We start from the raw sequence: 20,886 nt of genomic DNA, 5'->3' as shown, positions 1-20,886 counted from the left end.
GGTCTATGCAGAATCCAAATGATAAAGATGTTTTATCATTTCACAATTTCAATTTCTACTATAAAGCAGCTTTCCGGTGTGTTTATGTTTTTACTTGTGTCTGACCTTGATGGACTGAACAGAAGAAATGAATGAAGAAGAATTTCACTTAAAAGAAGGTGAAGCCACAGAGCCACATCTACCCTATTATATAATCATTACAGATCATTGGTAGTTTGAAGATATTTTTTCCAGCCAGAGTGAAGTTTTCTTTGATAAGCTGTTTTGAACTCCTGAAACGAATTCCAAACAAACTTTGTTTTGGCCTGATTTTGTTAAAAATGACACCACACCAGCTTGCTCTTCAATTTCACTTGGCTTTGAGGTGACATTTTGATGTGTAAGAAGTGCCTGGGATTAAATTTTTTTTGGTGGTGGTTTGGGGTGGGGGGAGGATTCAAAGTAAACATGCAACTATATACATACATGTGTCCTTGGTCCTGATTTTTTGTGAGGGTTTGCTGGGTTCCCCGGTGCCTATGGAGTTAGTGGCCAGCACTCTGAACTCATATTCAACCCATGGACTCAACTCCACCACACGGGCTGTCAACTGCTGCCCTCCCAGAGACTCTGGCACTGAGAAAAGAAGAGATATTTCAATATATTGAAAATAGATTTCCAGAAACCTGAAACAAAATAATCACTTGGAAAACTAGCTAGAGGCTGGAGACACAAGGTCTGGTCCAATATGCAGCTTTTTATGACCAAGAACCAGACACATAGACAGGAAGAGACCAAGTGATTGGCATTAAAAGCAACCAACTTTTTGCTTTTACCTGCTTGTACCCTTGTGAAAAAGAATTGCACTTAATCATGTAGAATGTGCACTTTTAGTGAACTTCTAATCTTAAATGTATATTTAACTGTACTTGCAGATAATATAATATGTGACCCTGGACCACAAAACCAGTCACAAGGGTCATTATTTTTTTTTTTTAAATTGAGATTTATACATCATCTGAAAGCTGAATAAATAAAGCTTTCCATTGATGTATGGTTTGTTAGGATAGGACAATATTTGGCTGAGATACAACTATTTGACAATCTGGAATCTGAGGGAGCAAAAAATCAAAATATTGAGAAAATTGGTTTTGTGGTCCAGGATCACATATTAAAGGTGGGGTAAGCGATTTTTAAAAAATGCTTTAGAAAACTGATTCGGGCTGACTAGACAAACTTGTAGCCAATCAGCAGTAAGGGGCATGTCTACTCATGATGTGGAGGAGAGAACGTTCAGTGCACAAGACGGACATTAGCAAGCCGAGTGACAGAAAGATAGAGATGGCGGATAAAAAACAAAAGAAGAAAACGTCTGCGGAACAAAAGAGGGCTTAAGGCAATAAGGCAAGAAGTAGGAACCGTGTAAATATCGGATCAGCTTTCCAGCGCTGGAGAGAACTCAAGGAGCAGGTCTGCAATTGGATGCCGAGGTTGCTTTGTTTCTTCTCGATAGGTTTGTAACACCGTCTCTGCGCCGCAACAGCTAAAGTCTGTCTAGTACACTGGACGCGACAAAGCGACCGTTGAAAATCATTTGAAATTTGTGTCAATACATCATAAATAGAACGCAGCAGCAGTTTTCTGTCGGGGATTTGTCGTGTCGTGTCGTGCCGCATCCAGTGTAGACCATAGATATATATATATATCTATGGTGTAGAGAGTATCACTGCGTCGCGTCGCGTGTAGACACGGTGTAACATTGGTTTTGCTTTGTTTCACAGAACTAATTGTTGCCTGGGTTGTGTACGTATGTGTGGGGCGTAGCTATCAAAATAGGGTTGAGACCCTTTTGGGGTAGGGGCGTGTTTGTTTTGGTGATTTCAAATGTCAACATTGGCTACCAAAAATCGCTTACCACACCTTTAAAGAAATAAAAGACTACTTAAGTGTACTTAAAGAAAGTACAAAATTAAAAGTTTTAAAGTTAATTTAAAGGACACCTATTATGCAAAATTCACTTTTACATGTTGTTTGAACATAAATGTGTGTTGGCAGTGTGTGTATACAACCACCCTATAATGATAAATATCCACCCGCTCCTTTTTTTTTTGTTTATCTCCATAAATCATAAGCAGTGTCTCAGAGCAAGCCATTCGCAGAATCCGTAAAATGTGACGCCCACAATTGTTGACGGACACTGCTGTAAACAAGCTGTAATGGTGCCGCTCTATTCTGTTAAAGGGGGAGCAGCAGCTCATTTACATTTAAAGAGACATGCACAAAAACAACGTGTTTCTGCTTCCACTCAAAATAGGCATTTTAAAAATTATATAATAAATGATCTGTGGGGTATTTTGAGCTGAAACTTCACAGACACATTCTGGGGACACCTGAGACTAATATTACATCCTGTAAAAAGGGGCATAATAGGTTCCCTTTAAATTATTGCTCTTTTGTTGTGCTTAAAAAAATAACAATTATAATAACATACTAAAGCATGTGCAAAGTACTTGATTATAATTTTAAATTAATATATTTTAAATGTACTAATTTACAACTTCTTCATTATTTTAATGATTAACCATATTTTAAAGACAACACAATTATGAATACCATATAAAGATGTACTCGAGTCCTACTTAAATGGGTCAAAAGGTTCAGCTAACTGCATTTAATATAAAACTAAACTAAATTTAGTATCAATTTAATTAATACATTTTCATTTATTTCCAATTAACAATCTGAAAACATTACATCTGGGTTAATCTGAAAACAATCATACAGTGTGGAAATAATACTGTGATTAATGCTCATCTCCTCAAGATTGTACAGAAAGTACAAAATAAATTGGCAGAAAATGTGTGTATACTGTCTTGCCCCTGGACTGTCTCTGTGTGTTTTTGCTCCCCATGTGCTCTCCATAGCCTAGTTTCTCCCTCATGTTAATTGTTTCTTTGAGGTCAGGTGTATCTAGTCATCCCCTTGTTAAGTTGATTACATAAGCTCTGTTCTGTTCGCTTTGTCCGGTGTCTAATGTCTTCTGGTTCCCTGTTTGTGCTACGTGGATTCCTCTGTTTGATCATTAAAGATGGAAATTTGAGTTTATTCCTACGTCTCCTCGTTCCTCGCTCCTCGCCGTAGCAGTGACAATCGTGACAGAACACCAGACCTAGAACAGTTTAATCAGCGTGTTTTACCCTGATTTGTTTCCGATGTGCTCTCCCTTATGGATCCCCTCGCTCGCCCTGAATACCTCCTCTTCCTGCTGGAGCAGGGGGAGCGTTCGCTCGAGGACTTTTTTCCTCAGTGTTTTTTGTTTCTGTAGTGTTCCCTCATGGATCCCCTCGCCCGCCCTGAATACCTCCTCCTCCTGCTGGAGCAGAGGGAAAGATCGCTCTAGGACCATACCAGACTGTTTCTGGCCCTCGCCGAACTCACCAGCTATCCGAACGACTGCGCGTTCTATGACGGCAGCCTTTGAACACCACTTGCAGAGTGCCGTCATCCGAAGATGGTCCTCGAGTGGATTTGCCGCCTTCGTGGAGTGGATTCTGGCGAGACTCCTCACTCCTGACCCAGTGGAGCTGTAGCCGTCAGACCAGGTGCAAGAGCCGGCGACAATGCCCGTCATGAGGGAGAAAGCCGCAGACGGTGTGAGCGCGGAGAGGAGCTCCGCCCCCTGCACCGCGGCTGAGGGTGAGCTGTGTATGGCACGGCGACTGTGCCACACCGAAGAAGAGAGGGCTCCTGTTCCTAAGTTCTGGCCTAAAAGCCCGGAGGCTCACAAATGGCCGCCCTCCCACCCACTCCTGCCTCCTCCTCCGCTGTTGTCTGGCAGCCCCTCTGCTCGCCCTCAGCCTACCACCAGCACGGTGCGAGCTCCGCGGGACTGCCATCCTCCAGCGTCGCCGTTGCTGGAGTACCACTTGACTCCGCCTCCAGCCTCTAAGCCCCGGACTCCGCCTTGGCCCGTCTCCACTCCTTTGGCTGCGCCTCATCCCTCCGGCTCTGTCAGGCTCCTCCATCCCTTCGGCTCCTCCTCAGTCCTCTGTCGCTCCAGCTCCACCGCGGCCATCTGGATCCCCGCCTCCGCCTCGGTTGCCGGCGCCATCTGCTCCGCCTTGGACCTCTGGATCCTCCCCGTCGCCCTGGCTCATCGGCTCTCCGTCTCCGCCTCGGGCTGCTCCGCCGCCGTTGGTCAGCCGCCTTCCTCCTCAATGGCTCCTCCCTCCGTTGGCTCCACCGTGGGTCGCCATCATGGTTGTGGCCTGGGTCCTGCTTGGCTCTGGCTCCTAGCTCCCTCCTCTCCGCCGTGGCCCATCTGTCCACTGGCTCCGCCGGACTCCCTCGTCCCTCTGGCTCCGCCTTGGTCTGTCGTCCACCATCCTGCGCCTCGGGACTCCACTCCTCCGGCTGCACCTCATCCCTCCGGCTCTGTCAGGCTCCTCCATCCCTTCGGCTCCTCCTCAGTCCTCTGTCGCTCCAGCTCCACCGCGGCCATCTGGATCCCCGCCTCCGCCTCGGTTGCCGGCGCCATCTGCTCCGCCTTGGACCTCTGGATCCTCCCCGTCGCCCTGGCTCATCGGCTCTCCGTCTCCGCCTCGGGCTGCTCCGCCGCCGTTGGTCAGCCGCCTTCCTCCTCAATGGCTCCTCCCTCCGTTGGCTCCACCGTGGGTCGCCATCATGGTTGTGGCCTGGGTCCTGCTTGGCTCCTCCTGCTCCAAGCCCCTCCTGTCTCCTCCTTGGCTCCTCCCTCCTTCGTCACCCCCATGGACTCTGTTTGCCGGCCTCCTCCCAATTTCCCACCCGTTCCCGATATGTCACGCCCCTGGACTGTCTGTGTGTGTTTTTGCTCCCCATGTGCTCTCCGTAACCTAGTTTCTCCCTCATGTTTATTGTTTCATTGAGTCCAGGTGTGTCTCGTCATCCCCTCGTTAAGGTGATTACATAAGCTCTGTTCTGTTTGCTTTGTCCGGTGTCTAATATCTTCTGGTTCCCTGTTTGTGCTGCGTGGATTCCTCTGTTTGATCATTAAAGACGGAAATTTGAGTTTATTCCTATGTCTCCTCGCTCCTCGCCGTAGCAGCAATCGTGACAGATACATTGTGGTCAGAAAACAAAGTTGACTACTAAAGCATTTTTGAAACATTTGATTGCACTAGCTTGCAAACTTCAACAAGCGAGATTAGTTCCTGAGATTAGAGGTCTGAACAAAGGATAAAGATTAATTAAAGAAAAGTTTATGAAATATTGCCATCATAAAAGCAATGCTAAAACACTGAAAATAATTTATAGGCCTTGTGCCAAACTAATCAAACTAACTAACAGTGGTGACTAAACAGCACTCAAGGATCATTATGATAAACTGTGCATTTTAATTCAAACTATTAATTCCTGCACACCTGTTTTGACTGCCTGCCATCCGAGAGAGAAAGGGCTTCGGATCTGAATGTTGTAAGCAAAGAGGGGACTGTGGTTATCAGGGCCAGGACTCCAGGACACAAAGGACGTTGTCTCTGTCACTTCATCAACTTTAATATCCAGCGGTGGGTCAGGGGGACCTGTGGGGATATGATTATGGAACTTACACATATTTTTATATATTTTTTTACATTTTGGTAGGTTTTAACCTGGTGGTTTTTACTTTTAAGTTTAATCTAAGTGGGGTTTTGTCTTTGAAATCTTGTTTGGAAAAACATTACCTCGTACCACAACATCTGTCGCTATAGACGCACTGTCCACTAAAGTCTGTACGGCACATGTGTATCTTCCTGCGTGCCTTAGCTGAATGTTACGAATCATGATGTCACCAGCAGATGTCTGTGAGCAAAAAGCAAAATGATATGTACAGATTCATGTAAGCCATTTTATAGTCTTATAGTCTGTTAGATTCCGATTTTCTGGTGTCAACAAATCAACAAACATGAATATCAGAAAGCAATGCTAAAAGAATGACATGTACCCCACCAACTTTTTCAAAATATCCCCCATGGCTTCCAAAATTGATCAGCTGCTCGTTGCAAAACCAGGTGAATCTCACGTCCAGGGTAGGGTCACGAGATACCTGGCATGGAATTACAACACTCTCTCCCACTGTAACATCCAGCTGGGTGGCTTTAGAAGTGATGATGGTTGGCTCTGAAATAACAATGAGATGGTCAGCAGCTAATATTGTTATAATTGTACATTACTAGTCATCAGTAGCTTGGTGGAGAAAACAAAAGTTGTATTTAAGTATATTACGACCAGGCTTAAGATGAGACATGTTGAAAATTTGTTAGCCTAATATTTATATATATATATATTTCTTCAAAACCAGGTCAATATGAGGACGTTTCTCATCTTTCTGACTGAATTTCTGAGATTAAGATCAACTTCGTAATACTGGCTCTGTAGCTTTATCAGTTCATGGTGTTGCCTTGGAGTTACAAAGTAAACAAACAAAAAAAATCTTGGAGTCATTTTTGATGTCAACCTGTAATTCGAGTCTTTTGTGCAGAACACTAAGACCTCCTTCTTTCGTCTTAGAAATATTGCTCGTTTACGGCCCATGCTATCCTTTATGCTCCTGAAAAGCTGATGAACTCTTTTGTTTTCTCACATATTGACTACTGCAATGCTCTCGTTTTTGGAGTTTGTAAATCTTCCCTCAACAAACTACGATATCAGCACAATTTGGCAGCTAGAATCCTATCTGTGGCCAGGGTTGGTGACCATATGACCCCTATTTTGAAGTCTTTGCACTGGCTCCCTGTCAGGTACTGTATATTTCAAAATCCTTATGTTAATGTATTAGGTTTTGCATTATCTGGCTCCAGATTATTTGGCTGAACTTCACACTCCTTATGCACAACTTGCGATCCTCTCAGAGTGGTCTTTTTATCCTGTGCTCAGAATTCTTTGGCTGACATTAGAGAAGCACATTTGTTAGGTATTTTTAAATCTTGTCTTAAAACATTTTATTTCAGAATTGGTTTTAGCTACTTGATTATCTGTTCTATTTTGTTATTTAATAATTCAGCATTTTTAGTCCTAGTTGTTTTTTTTAGATTGTTTTACATAGTTGTGCTTGCTTTTGTTGTGGAACGCTTTGAGAAAGTACTTTTTAAAAGTGCTATAAAAGTTTCTAGCTTTCAATACCCCTTGATCATTTGTGTAATTGTTGTTTTGTTATTGTTGTGTTTTAAATTTAATAGTCTTGTTTTATTAATCTTATTTCTGCGTTTTTATTATATTCTGTACAGCACTTTGGTTGTTTTTAAATGTGCTTTACAAATAAATATTGTATTGTATTGTATTATTATTATTATTATTATTATTATTATTACTACTACTACTACATTTGAGCTGAGGCAAGAAGTGCAATGAGAAACACAATTCTACCACCACTAGATGTCACTATGCTGTTACATTTTCATCTGAAAGAAGTCTTGTAATTCAACAATTCTCAATTCTGCAAAAAAATTACCAATATTCTCAACCTTTCAAAATATCAATACATACATCAAATGAATGCATCTATGTATCTATCTATCTATCTATCTATCTATCTATCTATCTATCTATCTATCTATCTATCTATCTATCTATCTATCAAAATATCAAGTAATTGTCAGACACTTTTTCATCATTTCTGGAAATCAAATCAAAACACAATAAAATATTTTCTATATCATCACATCTGTCTGATATTCCTCACATGAAGTTAATTTAGGATATGTAAAAGAAAAGGGTCAAGATGACAAAAACATGCAACAGTGCATAATTTCAGCTTTAATTTACGGGATGAATCATTACTGATTAGTAATCTCTGGATTCCCTTGTGCTGAATTATTCATGCTTTATCACGCACCTCTTGCAGAGATGTCTCTTTAATACGGCAAACACGTGGCTTTTGCTGGAACAATTTTATTTAAACTGTTTGCACATTAACATGTCAAATAAACATGTATTCAGGATCCAGGCTTTCATGTGAAAATGAGAATGAGAGAAGAAACCAGAGAGTTACTATAGAAACCAGTTTTAAAAACAAGAAGGACCACCAAACCGCTGTTCTAATAGAGCGCTGGTATTGTTCACGCCGTCTTGTCAAAAGGGTGAAGAATTCACAGAGTTGCAAAAAGGCTGTTTTAGATGGATTTAAGCCCTAATGAAACACAGCACAATTATTTCCACACATATCATGCATCTCTAATGCTCGCCAAATAAATCAATTCCCCATTAACCACAAGCACAGTTCATCTAGAGAGTGTAGAGATAAGGAGCTTGTGCTTTACTCTTACACTGGCAAGGACTGTAGATCGATAGAAAATAGTTATTTTATGTCATACAAAATAATGTTATACAACACAATATGTTTTATACAGTACACTAACATTCCAAAGTTTGGGATCAGAATACAGTAAAAACAGTAATATTGAGAAATTTTATGTTTACTAACTTTTCTATTTGAATATATATTAAAATGTAAAATTTATTCCTGTGATGCAAAGCTGAATTTTCAGCATCATTACTCCAGTCTTCAGTTTCCTTCAGAAATCATTCTAATGTGCTGATTTGCTGCTCAACATTTCTTATTCGTATCAATGTTGCTGCTTACTATTTTCGTGGAAATTGTTATATTTTATTTTAAAATTCTTTGATGAATACTAAATTCAAAAGAAAAATGTTTATTTGAAATAGAAATGGGATGCGATTAATCACGATTAATCGTTTGACAGCACTAATTTAAATTCATCACCTGAATAAAAGTAGAAATGTCTTCCAAAAATGTTTTACTGACTCTAGTTGCTAATTGATTAATTTATTATTTAACTGTTTAACATTTTATTCATATATTTAATATAAATGCATTTTTATAAATGGAAACATGTCATCATTATGTTACTTCTATGCATATATACAGAAGTGTCCAAGAGTAATGCATGTACTAAATACTAAAATGTCCCAGCATACCTTTCACCACTAGTGTGCCTGCACTGCTTGCCACTCCAAACTGGTTTCTCGCCACACAAGTGTAAAGACCTGCGTCTAGTTTGGTGATGTTGGATATCCGGAGACTGCCATTATCCAGCACGGAGACTCTAGACAACAAAGTGACATGATGAAAGCCATACAACCCTATTCATCCATATAAACCAGCTTTACAACCAGTTATTATATTACATTGAAGATCAATGAACTTTAGTCTGGCCACAGAGATCAATAGGCAATAGGACTTAAATAATAAGACATTAAGAAATTATAGAGGACATAAGATTCAGATTCATCCCATTTCAAATTAAATCAGATTATTGGGCATTTGGTGTCTCTTATATATATGTGAAATGAAACATTTAAAAGCAAAACGCATTTTGTGACAATTTAGAATAAAATGATTTCATTAATGAAACCTGTCTCTGAACTCTTCCTTGCTGTTAAACCAGCTCTGATATATTCACTTTCAATTGATGATAAAAGCTCTCGCTTTTAAAGTTTTCTTCAGTAGTTTCTTCAGCAACCTTCACTAGCAAGACTTTCCCTAATCACAAAACAGCAACATTCTGGCCATGGTTTCTGCTAAACAGTTCAGCCAAAAATGTAACATTCTGTTATTATTTTATCACCTACTTGTCATTCCAAACCCATATTACTTTCTTTATTCTGTGAAACACATTTCCTGACCACTTCTCTTTGTATTGGAAAAGAAAATGGGTCTGGAACTGTCAAGCTCCAAAATGACAAAAAGCACCATAGAAGAATTATAAAACTGAGAATTTGTGGGAGAAGTATAGACAGATAATACCAGGGTTGCCAGCTTTGAGATTTTGATGACGGGTTAAATTAGGTTAGGCAACAATTCAAGGTTACTGCCTGTACAAATGACACCTTTTCTAAACTTTAGAAACAATTTTCAATTACACATGCTGTTTTAAGTAATAGGTAATAAGTAATTAAGACTGATTGTTTAAAATCACTAAATCACTCTTTATTAAGATTCCAATACAGTCACCGTTCCTATAAAATATACTTTCTTACATAAATTTGGTGTTCAACAACAAATATTTAATGAAAATCATATTTTAGTGTAAATGATTGCGCTGGAATCAACATTCAGCTTCTGAGCTTTATACATGATTTCCTGTGATTGTGACTGCAGTGCAATGTCATATTAACAAGTCAGTCTATGAGCACCATTTCATGCTGTATATAATAAAGCAGAATTTCTTTGGTGTTATGGATTATATAAGACAGCGTATTGTGTCCAAACTAACATATTAAGCATAATAAAAATGACATTTCCATGTTCCACTACAAGTGCAGAAGAAAAAGAGAAAATGAGCTGTATGCTGCTTTTATTAATTGTAGTGCAGGGGCCAAAGCAATGAAAAATGTTGAAGAGCAGAGCGCGGGATGGGCTTCATTTACACCGCGACCTTTCAGTATGCAGTGGTCTTCATCACAGCACTGCTGAATAGAAAATAATCTGCACCCACCACCAAGGCAAACAGCTCTTTTTTATGGACATGCCAATATTTGCAAGAGTTTAGTAAGGGGAATTTTTAGAAAGGAAGGCATGTTGACATGAGAGCTTTCAGCAGGCATGTCATCCTCATGTCTTGTGGAATTATCGTCGATGGTCTTCCTCAAGCTGAGGCCAAAATTACACTTGCATCGAGCGGAAGATAGTAGGGGAGAATAAAAAAAAAAAAAAACAGTCAAAAAGAAAATCTAGCTGAAATCTGAAAATCCAGCTGTTTTATTATGTGAGCACCATTACATAGTTTTGTGGCTTTTTGTTTACATCTGTTAGCACACACATGCCAGATTATTTCTAAAAGTTGGCTAAATTAAAACTCTAGACATGTGTAAAAGGTCAATACCACCAAATACGTCCTTGCACAATAAATAGGAAATACTGGAACAAGGCTATGACATAAAATAAAGGCTATCTATTATTTTCCTTTAAAATACAATGCCCAAAATTCAAAGGAAATACTTCACACAGGGAGGAAAACTGATCTAGTCAAGCAATTTGGTAACACATTAAGATTCTATATGTTCTATCAATATTAGCAATATGCAATAGCTAACATGAAATAGCAACAAACAATTCCTTTATGAATTATGAATGAACATGAATTACAAGTAATCCAATGTGGAGATGTGCTTTTAAATGCCTGTGTATGATGTGTGTTGAATACCCTGAAGAAGGCTCTTAAGCCGAAACGTGTTAGTATACTTTTAAAGTATTAAAGTTCCCTTCATCATAAGTATAGTGCTGGATTATTTTTTCACATTCTTGACCATAGTTTGTTTCCATGCACCTTGTGAAGTGGTAAAGTGTTTCCAGATCACATCTCATGAACTTGAATTAACAACATTTATAAATTAACATTAGCCTAGATTTAAAAATGCTGTAAAAATGGTTGTTGATTATCACTATACTGAATTCATTAGCCAATGTTAGCAAATCGAAGCATATTGTAATATGTTACTGCAACTTCACTGGGTCTTTAGCACATTTAAAAAAAATCAGTCAGCTGCATAATTATGCATGAATACATTTATGCAAATTTACTTATTTATGCACAAACATGGAAAAGCTGGAAACTGTAAAAGGCTACAATCATATTTGCATAGTATAGTCAGCTGATTTCCAACAAGCACTACATTACAAAAGCAAAATCAGGCATAAAGAAATGAAAGCAACTTTTTCTCTTCCCACAAGATCATTATAGAAGAAGCCTGAAAAGCTGGTCTTCTTCTTCTCTCTCTCTCACAATCACAGTCCCAGTAGTGCAGAAGTGTTTAATGAGAGACCCTGTCCCTCTCATACCTCCAGCTCTAGATTGTGGGTGGATGTTAGCACAAGGCTGATGGACAGTGATGGCTACTAATGATTTTCTTACAGCGGCTCCAGACTCGAGAGTTCAGTGGTACTCTCTCCATGGAGACACAGTGCCATACTGCTTAATTCCTCCATGGATTCATCTAAAGTGTATGCTAATGAAATATGTGATGCGCTGCCTTACATGGGTTATAAAAACCTATTCAAACACAAGTCCTTGATCTGGAGGCATTAAGAGTGGAGGTTCAGAGCTGTTTTCAGGTTCTGCCCATGTCGTCACATGAGGCTTACAAACAGATCTGATATTGAATGAACGTGCTTAGATGCTTGCTGAATTTAGCTCTGGGTCAGTCAAGCTAGAAATTCTATATGCAAATAAAAATCATAGTCAGTGTGAATTTTGATGCATAATCCTTGAATCAAATGTGACTGGATTTCTTTGAAGTTCATTTTCTTTCTTATTCTGTACTCAGTCATACTTAATTCTCTGATGGATGGTGTCCATGTCAAGGGAAGTGACCTTTAAGCCATTTTTACCACTCAGGGTGTGATATTACGTCAAATAATGAAACTGGAGACCTTCTCAGAACTTTATATGATGGTCTACTTAATACACTACTGTTCAAAAGGTTGGGGTTGGTAAGTTTATTTATTGTTTTTGAAAGAAGTCTTTTATGCTCGCCAAGACTTCATTTATTTGATCATAAATACAGTAAAACTATTAAAATATTATCATTTAAAGTAACTGTTTTCTTTTTGAATATAGTTTAAAATATAATTTATTCCTGTGATGGCAAAGCTGAATTTTCAGCACAGTTACACGTTTTCTAGGATTCTTTGATGAATAGAACGTTTAAAAGAACAAAGTTTAATTGAAATAGATAAAAAAAAAAAAAAAAATTATTAATTTCTTTAAAAAAATCTTGACCCCAAACTTCTGAATCCTAGTGTTAATCTTTTGTTTATATATATATAATCAAGAATATTTTAAATATGAAGTGATGACATACAAACCGAAATGTAAAATTGCGTATTGTTATCTAATAATTTCTAAAATTATGATCTTTGTAGGGAGAGACCCCCTTTATTTAATGTTATTTTGGTAACACTTTACTTAAAGCCTTTATGTATAATGCATTATAAAGGGTTATTAAAGTGTATAATGCATTATAATTATTCATAATGTGCATTGTAATACATAATCTTCATAATACATACATAATCTTCTAAATAATTATAACTGAATTTAAAATGTATAATGTTACAATGACTTGATAAGTTTTATAATGTATTAATTGTGGTTACAATTATTCATGAAATTGTAAAATGCATTATAAGGTGCAGTACAAGCCATAATTAATGCATTAAAACTACTTTTATAATGCATTATTATGCATAAAGGCTTTAAGTAAAATGTTACAATTATTTTTATACATTTATTGTAGGTTAATGACTTAAATGGGTATATTGCTTTCTTTGCTTACATACAGATTGCCACTGATTTATAGTATGAGCCTTAATGCACTAATAGACAGAATCTTGTAAAAAGCATAAAAAAACATATATTTTGTGATTTAATAATTTTTGCATAAGAGGCATTTAAACCAACCGCCTAAAATGATATAAAAATGAAAATGAATGTTAGACAAAAAAAAAAAAGTCCAAATGAACTTTTACTCTACTACTTTTTATATTACTACTAATTACAAATAGTTTATGAAACTACAGATTCAGTAATCAGTGGTTGGTTGATTGTTCAAGTGCCATTGATACTATTCTGTGACCTGAAAGAGGTTTTTTCTAGATCAAGTAAATGCAAATGCAGCGGCTGCTGTTGTTGAGACGTTTTGATGTGAATAATCAAGGCTTTGATCAGTAACAACCCTCTGCCTGACCTGGATCATATTGCTCTGTCTGTATCACTTTAATGAAGAGGTTCTTGGCAGACAAAGGGAAATGGGTTGGTAAAAATACCTGTGGCTCTCTCGCAGGGCTTCTTTGCCCTTCCTCCAGGAGATCATCCCACGCGGAGACATGCGGGGCCTGCACTCAATCAAAACATCTCCACCCTGCCGAGCCAATGTCTGTGCCTTTAGCACATTATTGGAGAAATCTGGTGCCACTGCTGATGTGAAGAGAAAAACAAGCATCTTACAAAACTAACAGACAGATAGATTGACTGACTCCTGAAAGTATTTGGGAAGTCCTTGTAACATGTAAAATGTCATTGCATTAGATATTAGATAAAAAAGGACATTTTTCAAACATTTCATGTTTTTTACACAACAGACATAGAATACAAAATGTGGAATAATTAATATAAATATAAATGCATGATTACATTAAATAATTTCATAAAGTGTACTTTAATTCTTCCTTTTTTCCCTCATTACAACATCAAGACAGCTGTATCACACTGACATTTTTGCTTTCATGCCCCAAATAATAATACATTTGAATTCAGAAATGAATTTATGCTCGTCATAGAAGATGTTTATGCAAGTAACTGATGTATGTATGTTTGGGTTCGATTAGTTGAATTATTAATGTTTTTGAAAGAAGTCTCTGCTCTCCAAGGCTATTTGTATTAGACAAAAATACAGTAAAAACAGAAATATCGTGAAAAATAATTACAATTTAAAATAACTATTTTCTATGTGAATATTCTGTATTTTAAAATGTAATTTATTCCTGTGATGCCAAGCTAAATTATCAGCATCATTACATCTGCTGCTTATCAATGATGAAAAGAGTTGCGCTGATTTTTTATTTTTTATTTGGATTCTTTGATGAATAGAAAGAAAAACAACAATGTAAATGCCTTTACTGTCACTTTTGATCAATTGAGTGCCTCCTTGCTGAATAAAAGTATTAATTTCTTTAATTTTTTTTGTATACTGACCCCAAACTTTTCAAGGGTAGTGAATAATAGAATAAATTAAATGAAAACATTTGAATAAATTAATAAATAGGACAAAACAATTGTCCTCTCATGTCACAGACTCATTTTCTTCCACACAACCTGCTATATCTCTATCTGTTTCCCTCTTTGCTAAATCTCATCGTCGTCTCACTTTCCAGAGGCATGCGAGGAGGATGTTTTTAATGCGATATCCTCACTTAAGAGCACAGTCAGGAGCTCACGTTATCCCCCGCACACCACTAAGTCAAACCGAGTCAAGCCAGCCAGCACAAATCTAAAGGCTCTAAAGTGCGAAGACTGTCTACCTCACATCTCCCCCAGGCAGCAATTTCAGCATTCTAGACTTTCTTGCCTGTTTGGCATCCATCTGCACTCAGTGCTGACAGCATCAAAGCACCCATTGTGCTGACAAATGACAGGACTAGGGAACAGAGCACTTCTCTCATCTGCCGCATGATAAAATGGCCTCGAACGTCAACTCCTTTAATCTTCAGCTCAGAGAAGGGTTTGATCATTGATCCTGTCAAAAGTTATTCTGCTCCTCATAATAGCGGGTCAACTGTTTTTAAATGCAGCGTAAAAGGGTGTAGTAAGACTAATGAGTGCTGGCGTTTGCTGACAATGTGGTTGGAATGAGCTTATGAGGAAAACAAAACCCAAGTACTGCTACACAGCACTGCTGCACCAAAACAAACTGCATCTGGCCAACTGCATATTGGCTATATATTTCAGAATATGAGTGGCTATGTCTTTAGTAACTATGAATAGTGATTCCTTACCAGTGACTTTGAGTTCAGCGTTGGCAAACACTCGGCCGTGACGGTTCTCAGTGATACACTGGTACATCCCAGTATCTGACAGGGTCAGACTGCTGATGGATAATGCCCCGTTTACCACCTGGATTCTGTCCTGGAAACATAACAACAATCCCACAATTCAACTTAACTGAGAAATCCTCAATATATGTAATGTAATGTTTTCCTATCTTCTGCATATAGATAAAAAGTGACGTGACATGTGGCCAAGTATGGTTACCCATACTCGGAATTAGTGCTCTGCATTTAACCCATCCAAAGTGCACACACACAGCAGTGAACACACACACACCGTGAACACACACCCGGAGCAGTGGGCAGCCATTTATGCTGCGGCGCCCGGGGAAAGATCGCACACATTTAAACATGAAATATGCAAATATGTCCACAAAATAACATAAAATCATACCTAAACTCTTTTGACAGCTTTGATCAGGGAAAGCAAACTTTCTACTGGAACTACTGGAAATTTCTATAAATAATGCAAATATATCCTTGCTATTCTTTCCGAAAGATTCATAGTTATTACTTTTGACAGGGCTTTGCGGCAAGCTATATGCATTTATTATCATACATTATCATCATTTTGATCAGTGGACACATACATTTCATGTTTAAAACTACAGAAGGTATGTTAGTGGCAAAGACAGAAATCTCCAAAATGTTTTTCCAAGATTGATTAATTAATTAAGATAATTAATTTAAAATAAACAATAAAATCGGACAACAACGGTATCATGAATGTAGCTTCTTTAGCTTAAATTCCACAAAACAAACAACAACAAAACTTTATTTTCGAGGCTGTTCAAGATTAAACCAATGCAACAAACAAACTAGGAAAAATAATAAAAAAATAATGTATTTAACTTAAAAAGTTACTCATTTATAGACAGTGTTATTTAACTAAATCTTTATTTATTTATCAGAAAATGCAAAGGCTATGTAAAATGCACAGCATGGATTTTTGGCAACGCAAACAAATCAAATGGAAATGAATCATCTGTACAAACTGATTTACTCGACTGAATCATACTTCTCGATGCTACTTGTTAGATAATGTTAGATATTTCATCTTAGATAAAACCATCACAACAACAAAACTAAAAAAATGAAAGGAGTGGGACACCACCAAAGTATACCATATTCATGGAAAGTGGCTGCTATAAAATATTAAAATGACAGATGTGAAGGGAGCAGAACGGAGGATGAATCTAATCCCACACTAGCAGTGGATTGCTGCTGATGGGCGGTCTATAATTTTTTTATCCTGGCCAAACACTTACTTGTAAAGCCCCTGTTATGCTACCATTGCGCTCACATGAGTGTGAAAAATTTGAATGGTGCATTCAGGTTGAATGAACTGATATTTAAAGGGCTCAAATATCTGCACTCGCTCTCTGCATGTGGGCACTTCAGAGTCTGCTGGCATTAGCTTTATGCCACTTGAATTTCATTGTTCCAATGCAGCTGATGTAACTCTCTGGCCACATGATTCGCCTCGACATGGAGCATGACAATCTAACCGATATTATAAACAGACCGCTTCGTATGTATGCCATGTTGGCGGGGGTAAACTAGAGAAGATCAGTACAGCCTCTAGCAGCAAAGACAAATGGTGGCATAAATCAGCTTTATGGGGGTAATTAATTAGGGGTGACATTCAACTGAAATCAGCACTTTCCCTCTCGACGGGAGAGCACCGTTTGAATGGGCTGTGCTGCACCAGACTGATTAAGTTGCCCACCTGAATAGACATCGCAAAGATTGCCCCAACATTATGGGTATTGGCTTGGCATGTGTGATATTGTTGCTGAGGTAAACATTTACACAAGCAGAGGATGATTTGGTGTAGTAGTACCAGGGAGAAAATCAAAACAAAACGTAGGAGAACTGCAAACTTTTAAATATATTAGGGCTGTCACGATTCTTCGATTAAATTAGAGTACTGGATTATAAAAAATCCTTGATTGCATTTTGACCGATTATCCGGCAAAATACCAGAAGTGGCGCATTCCACAGATGAGAATCCATGAAAAACATTATTAGACCATTTTCTAAGGCTGCACGAAATATTGCTACCATTTAAAAATCATCATAAAGCATAATGCTATTGTGAATTCACAAAGGCTGCGATTCAGTTAATTTAATTTATTTTACATGCGTGTAGGTTATGTGATTTTCAGAGTGACTCGGAGTAAAGTTGTTCAGAGTAAATGTTGCTCCACACAAACAGTTATCATTTACATGCATCTTTGCATATGCTGTGAGTCTGAGTTGCTTATAAAGTTCATCTGGGAACAATGTGCACCGTTCTATCAAAATATTATAAGGTGGTTGTAATTCATTTATAAACCTACACAAAAACAGGAGAATACTGCATCATCTTTCTAAATATGCTAAATGTTCATTGCAACTTCAAAATAAAAGCTTAAACCCACATGTTCCCTTTCAATCGGTCACTCCCGACGTCATCCTTCAGGGAACGAGGGTTACATACGTAACCGAGACGTTCTTGTTTAAGAAATGACAGTGTCTGTAGCATTTCTATCATAAAGAAGTGTCCAAACATTAAGGATTAAGTGGATATTTGAATTAAATGTTGTTTAGTCAATATTAAACAAGGATTAGATCCTTGTTTAACATTAGTAAAGATTAATAAAGTGTAAAAACAATGATCAGGCTGTTGTAACCCTCTGCAGGCATTTGATATAATAATATTGTTTTATTACATTATGTACTTTAACTGTTTTATCCAATAAAACCATATGATTACTTGCTTTTGATATTTTATTTGAACCATTCATTATTGCCTCATTGCTATTATATATGTATTTTAAGTCATTTTAAAGTCTGTTGTTCATTTTTTTATTACCACAATTCCGATTACTCGATTAATCGTCAGAATAATCAACCAATTACTCAATTCAATTCAATTCAATTCAAGTTTATTTGTATAGCGCTTTTCACGATACAAATTGTTGCAAAGCAGCTTTACAGAAAATTAAGTTTCTACAATATATTTAGTAGTAGCTTGTCAGTGGTGACTATGTCAAATTGATGTACATATGGCAGAAATGTACGGTAAAATTCAGTTGATGACGTAATCAAACAGACGATGAACACTATCAACAGCAATGATTATATGTTGCAATCAAACTTGTAGCAAAATTTGGTAGTTTAATTACTCGTTAGTGACAGCCCTAAAATATATAATTTAAAAGTACATGGAATAAATACAGATTATACAACAGTTAGTTTTAGTGCACTCATAAGAATGAATAAGAATGGCATTACTGATAATAGCACTGAACATTTCACTGTTTGTATCACTCTGTAAGTTTACTATATACGCTTTTCTGTGGTTTGCAATATTGTGACTGATTTATTTAGTTTGTGGAGAAAAAAAACACATGCTTGTATTTTCTCTGAAATGTCTATTCAGCCTGTGGCCTCGTGCCCACAGGCAAATCACAGCTGTGTTAAATTTCAGTACAACTAAAGTGCCTTTAAGACAAGTTATTTCACTCAACAGTAATCTTAGTAACACCCAGTATAGCTGTTTTCTGTGTAGGCAGTAAACATACAGGTGCAACTTACTTTACAGGGCAAAAAAGTCTCCAAAACTGTTTTTCAAGAAAGTTATAATAATGCATTTCAAATGAACGATCAAATTTGACAATAGTGGTATAATAAATTTAGCTTCTTTAGCTTAAATCCCACAAAACGAACCAAAACAAATCACAACAAAAAACTTTAATACGAAATATAGCTAATTACATTTTAAAATTGCATATTTTGTAACCAGAAAATGCAAAGATAAATGCTATGTAAACTATTGAATGATAGCTCGACACTATTGGGCAATAACTCAAATGAATCAAATGGAATCACTGAAATGAATCATCCATACAAACCAATTTTCTACAATGAATCATACTTCTCAATGCTACTTGAGAGAGAGATGAAAATCTAGAAGGGCATATTTGATTACTGCCTCAGCTCACTTATGCAGCAAACAATGGGACATAATTCTGTCAGGCTACACCACTGCTCAAAAAAATAGCTTATTACTGTATTTTGAAAAATAAAAATACTGAAAACTAAAATTAAATTACTAGCGCTAGTACTTAGGGTTACTCTCTAACAGTGACCGTATGGAGCTTCTGTGATGTGCTCTGAATACCGCATTCAGGTGATGGTGGATAGTTTTTTTTTCTGTTCTTTGTAATCATCAAATAACAAACGACACTCTTCTTCACTTCCTCTGACTACATGGATGACCTTTGGTCTGGAGATTGATCAAACGCTGAGGTAGCCGATGGTGACATTTACAAAATGGTAACACCTCAGCTCATTAAGAGTGCAGCCTCACACGCCGAGATCGTGTTCACTATCTCTTAGAGTAATGAAACAAGCTCTATTGTACATGACATTAATGCAGCACAGAACTACTCAGAACCTACTCAGAAACAACTGAGACAAACCTAAACCAGAGCTCTGGAAATACACATGCAGAATCCTAAAAATAAACAACATAATACTGAAAAAGGCAATAGAAAGTCATTGTGTCCATTTTTAAATTTTTTACTCACATCTTGTTTTTAGAACTGTTGTGCACGTGATGTTGCCTTAATGCAGGGGTGTGGACTCGAGTCACATGACTCGAGACTTGACTCGGACTCGAGTCCCAAATTTGATGACTTGTGACTCGACTCGACATAATCAAAGAAGACTTGAGACTCGACTTAGACTTTGACAGCAAGGACTCGAGACTTGACTTGGACTTGAGCCCTGTGACTTGGAAAGACTTTATGATCAGATCAAAGTCATTACAGACGCGTCCCTGCAGCGTTGTGCTTGACTGGCAATAAGCCAGAGACTGCGTTCAGGGAGCGCTGGATAGGCTAGTATAAATTAATGGAGTAATAGCATAACTTGCGACAAAAGAACAGAGATAATAAAAATAACAAATTACATGATTCGTCTAGTAGCGATCTCCGCTCGTGAAAAGCGCTGCCCTGTCCGTTTGATCGCCGCCCAGCAGACACACGGAGCGGGCCTGAGAAACGAGAGGCACGGCCACGATCACTTCACTGGAGCTCGCCTCATCATCACTGTGACCGCTGCTGTAAAATATTCCTCACTTCTTTTGTTTGTCCGACACCGAGGTGCACCATGAGTGACGGATCCGCATCCCGCCACGACCCTCGCACTCTGCCAACTCGATGTGCTTTAATTTTCATTTTTATTTGTAATAAACACCTCTCTGAGACCTGTTTTTGTCAGATCTCCACTGTTTTTGTTCGATCAGTTACATATTTTAATTGCATGTGCATTTT

At 37.8% G+C, this 20,886-nt stretch overlaps 1 protein-coding gene across 2 annotated transcripts in view; it reads right to left on the bottom strand.

The window, feature by feature from the left end:
• LOC107696975 (contactin-4-like) overlaps positions 1-20,886 on the bottom strand; it is a 91,943-nt gene that overhangs the window by 6,112 nt on the left and 64,945 nt on the right. For both annotated transcript variants that reach the window (XM_016497554.1, XM_016497555.1), the window contains exons 10-16: positions 15,512-15,641; positions 13,784-13,934; positions 8,935-9,062; positions 5,942-6,117; positions 5,682-5,799; positions 5,382-5,540; positions 466-615 (exon numbers count right to left, since the gene is read on the bottom strand). In XM_016497554.1, the coding sequence (XP_016353040.1) occupies positions 466-615; positions 5,382-5,540; positions 5,682-5,799; positions 5,942-6,117; positions 8,935-9,062; positions 13,784-13,934; positions 15,512-15,641 (1,012 nt within the window). The remainder of the gene's footprint in view (positions 1-465; positions 616-5,381; positions 5,541-5,681; positions 5,800-5,941; positions 6,118-8,934; positions 9,063-13,783; positions 13,935-15,511; positions 15,642-20,886) is intronic.

Source organism: Sinocyclocheilus anshuiensis, unplaced genomic scaffold (genome assembly GCF_001515605.1).
Source record: "Sinocyclocheilus anshuiensis isolate Anshui unplaced genomic scaffold, SAMN03320099.WGS_v1.1 scaffold130, whole genome shotgun sequence".
In the NCBI taxonomy this organism is placed as follows: domain Eukaryota; kingdom Metazoa; phylum Chordata; class Actinopteri; order Cypriniformes; family Cyprinidae; genus Sinocyclocheilus; species Sinocyclocheilus anshuiensis.
This window is presented reverse-complemented; position numbering and strand designations above follow the sequence as displayed.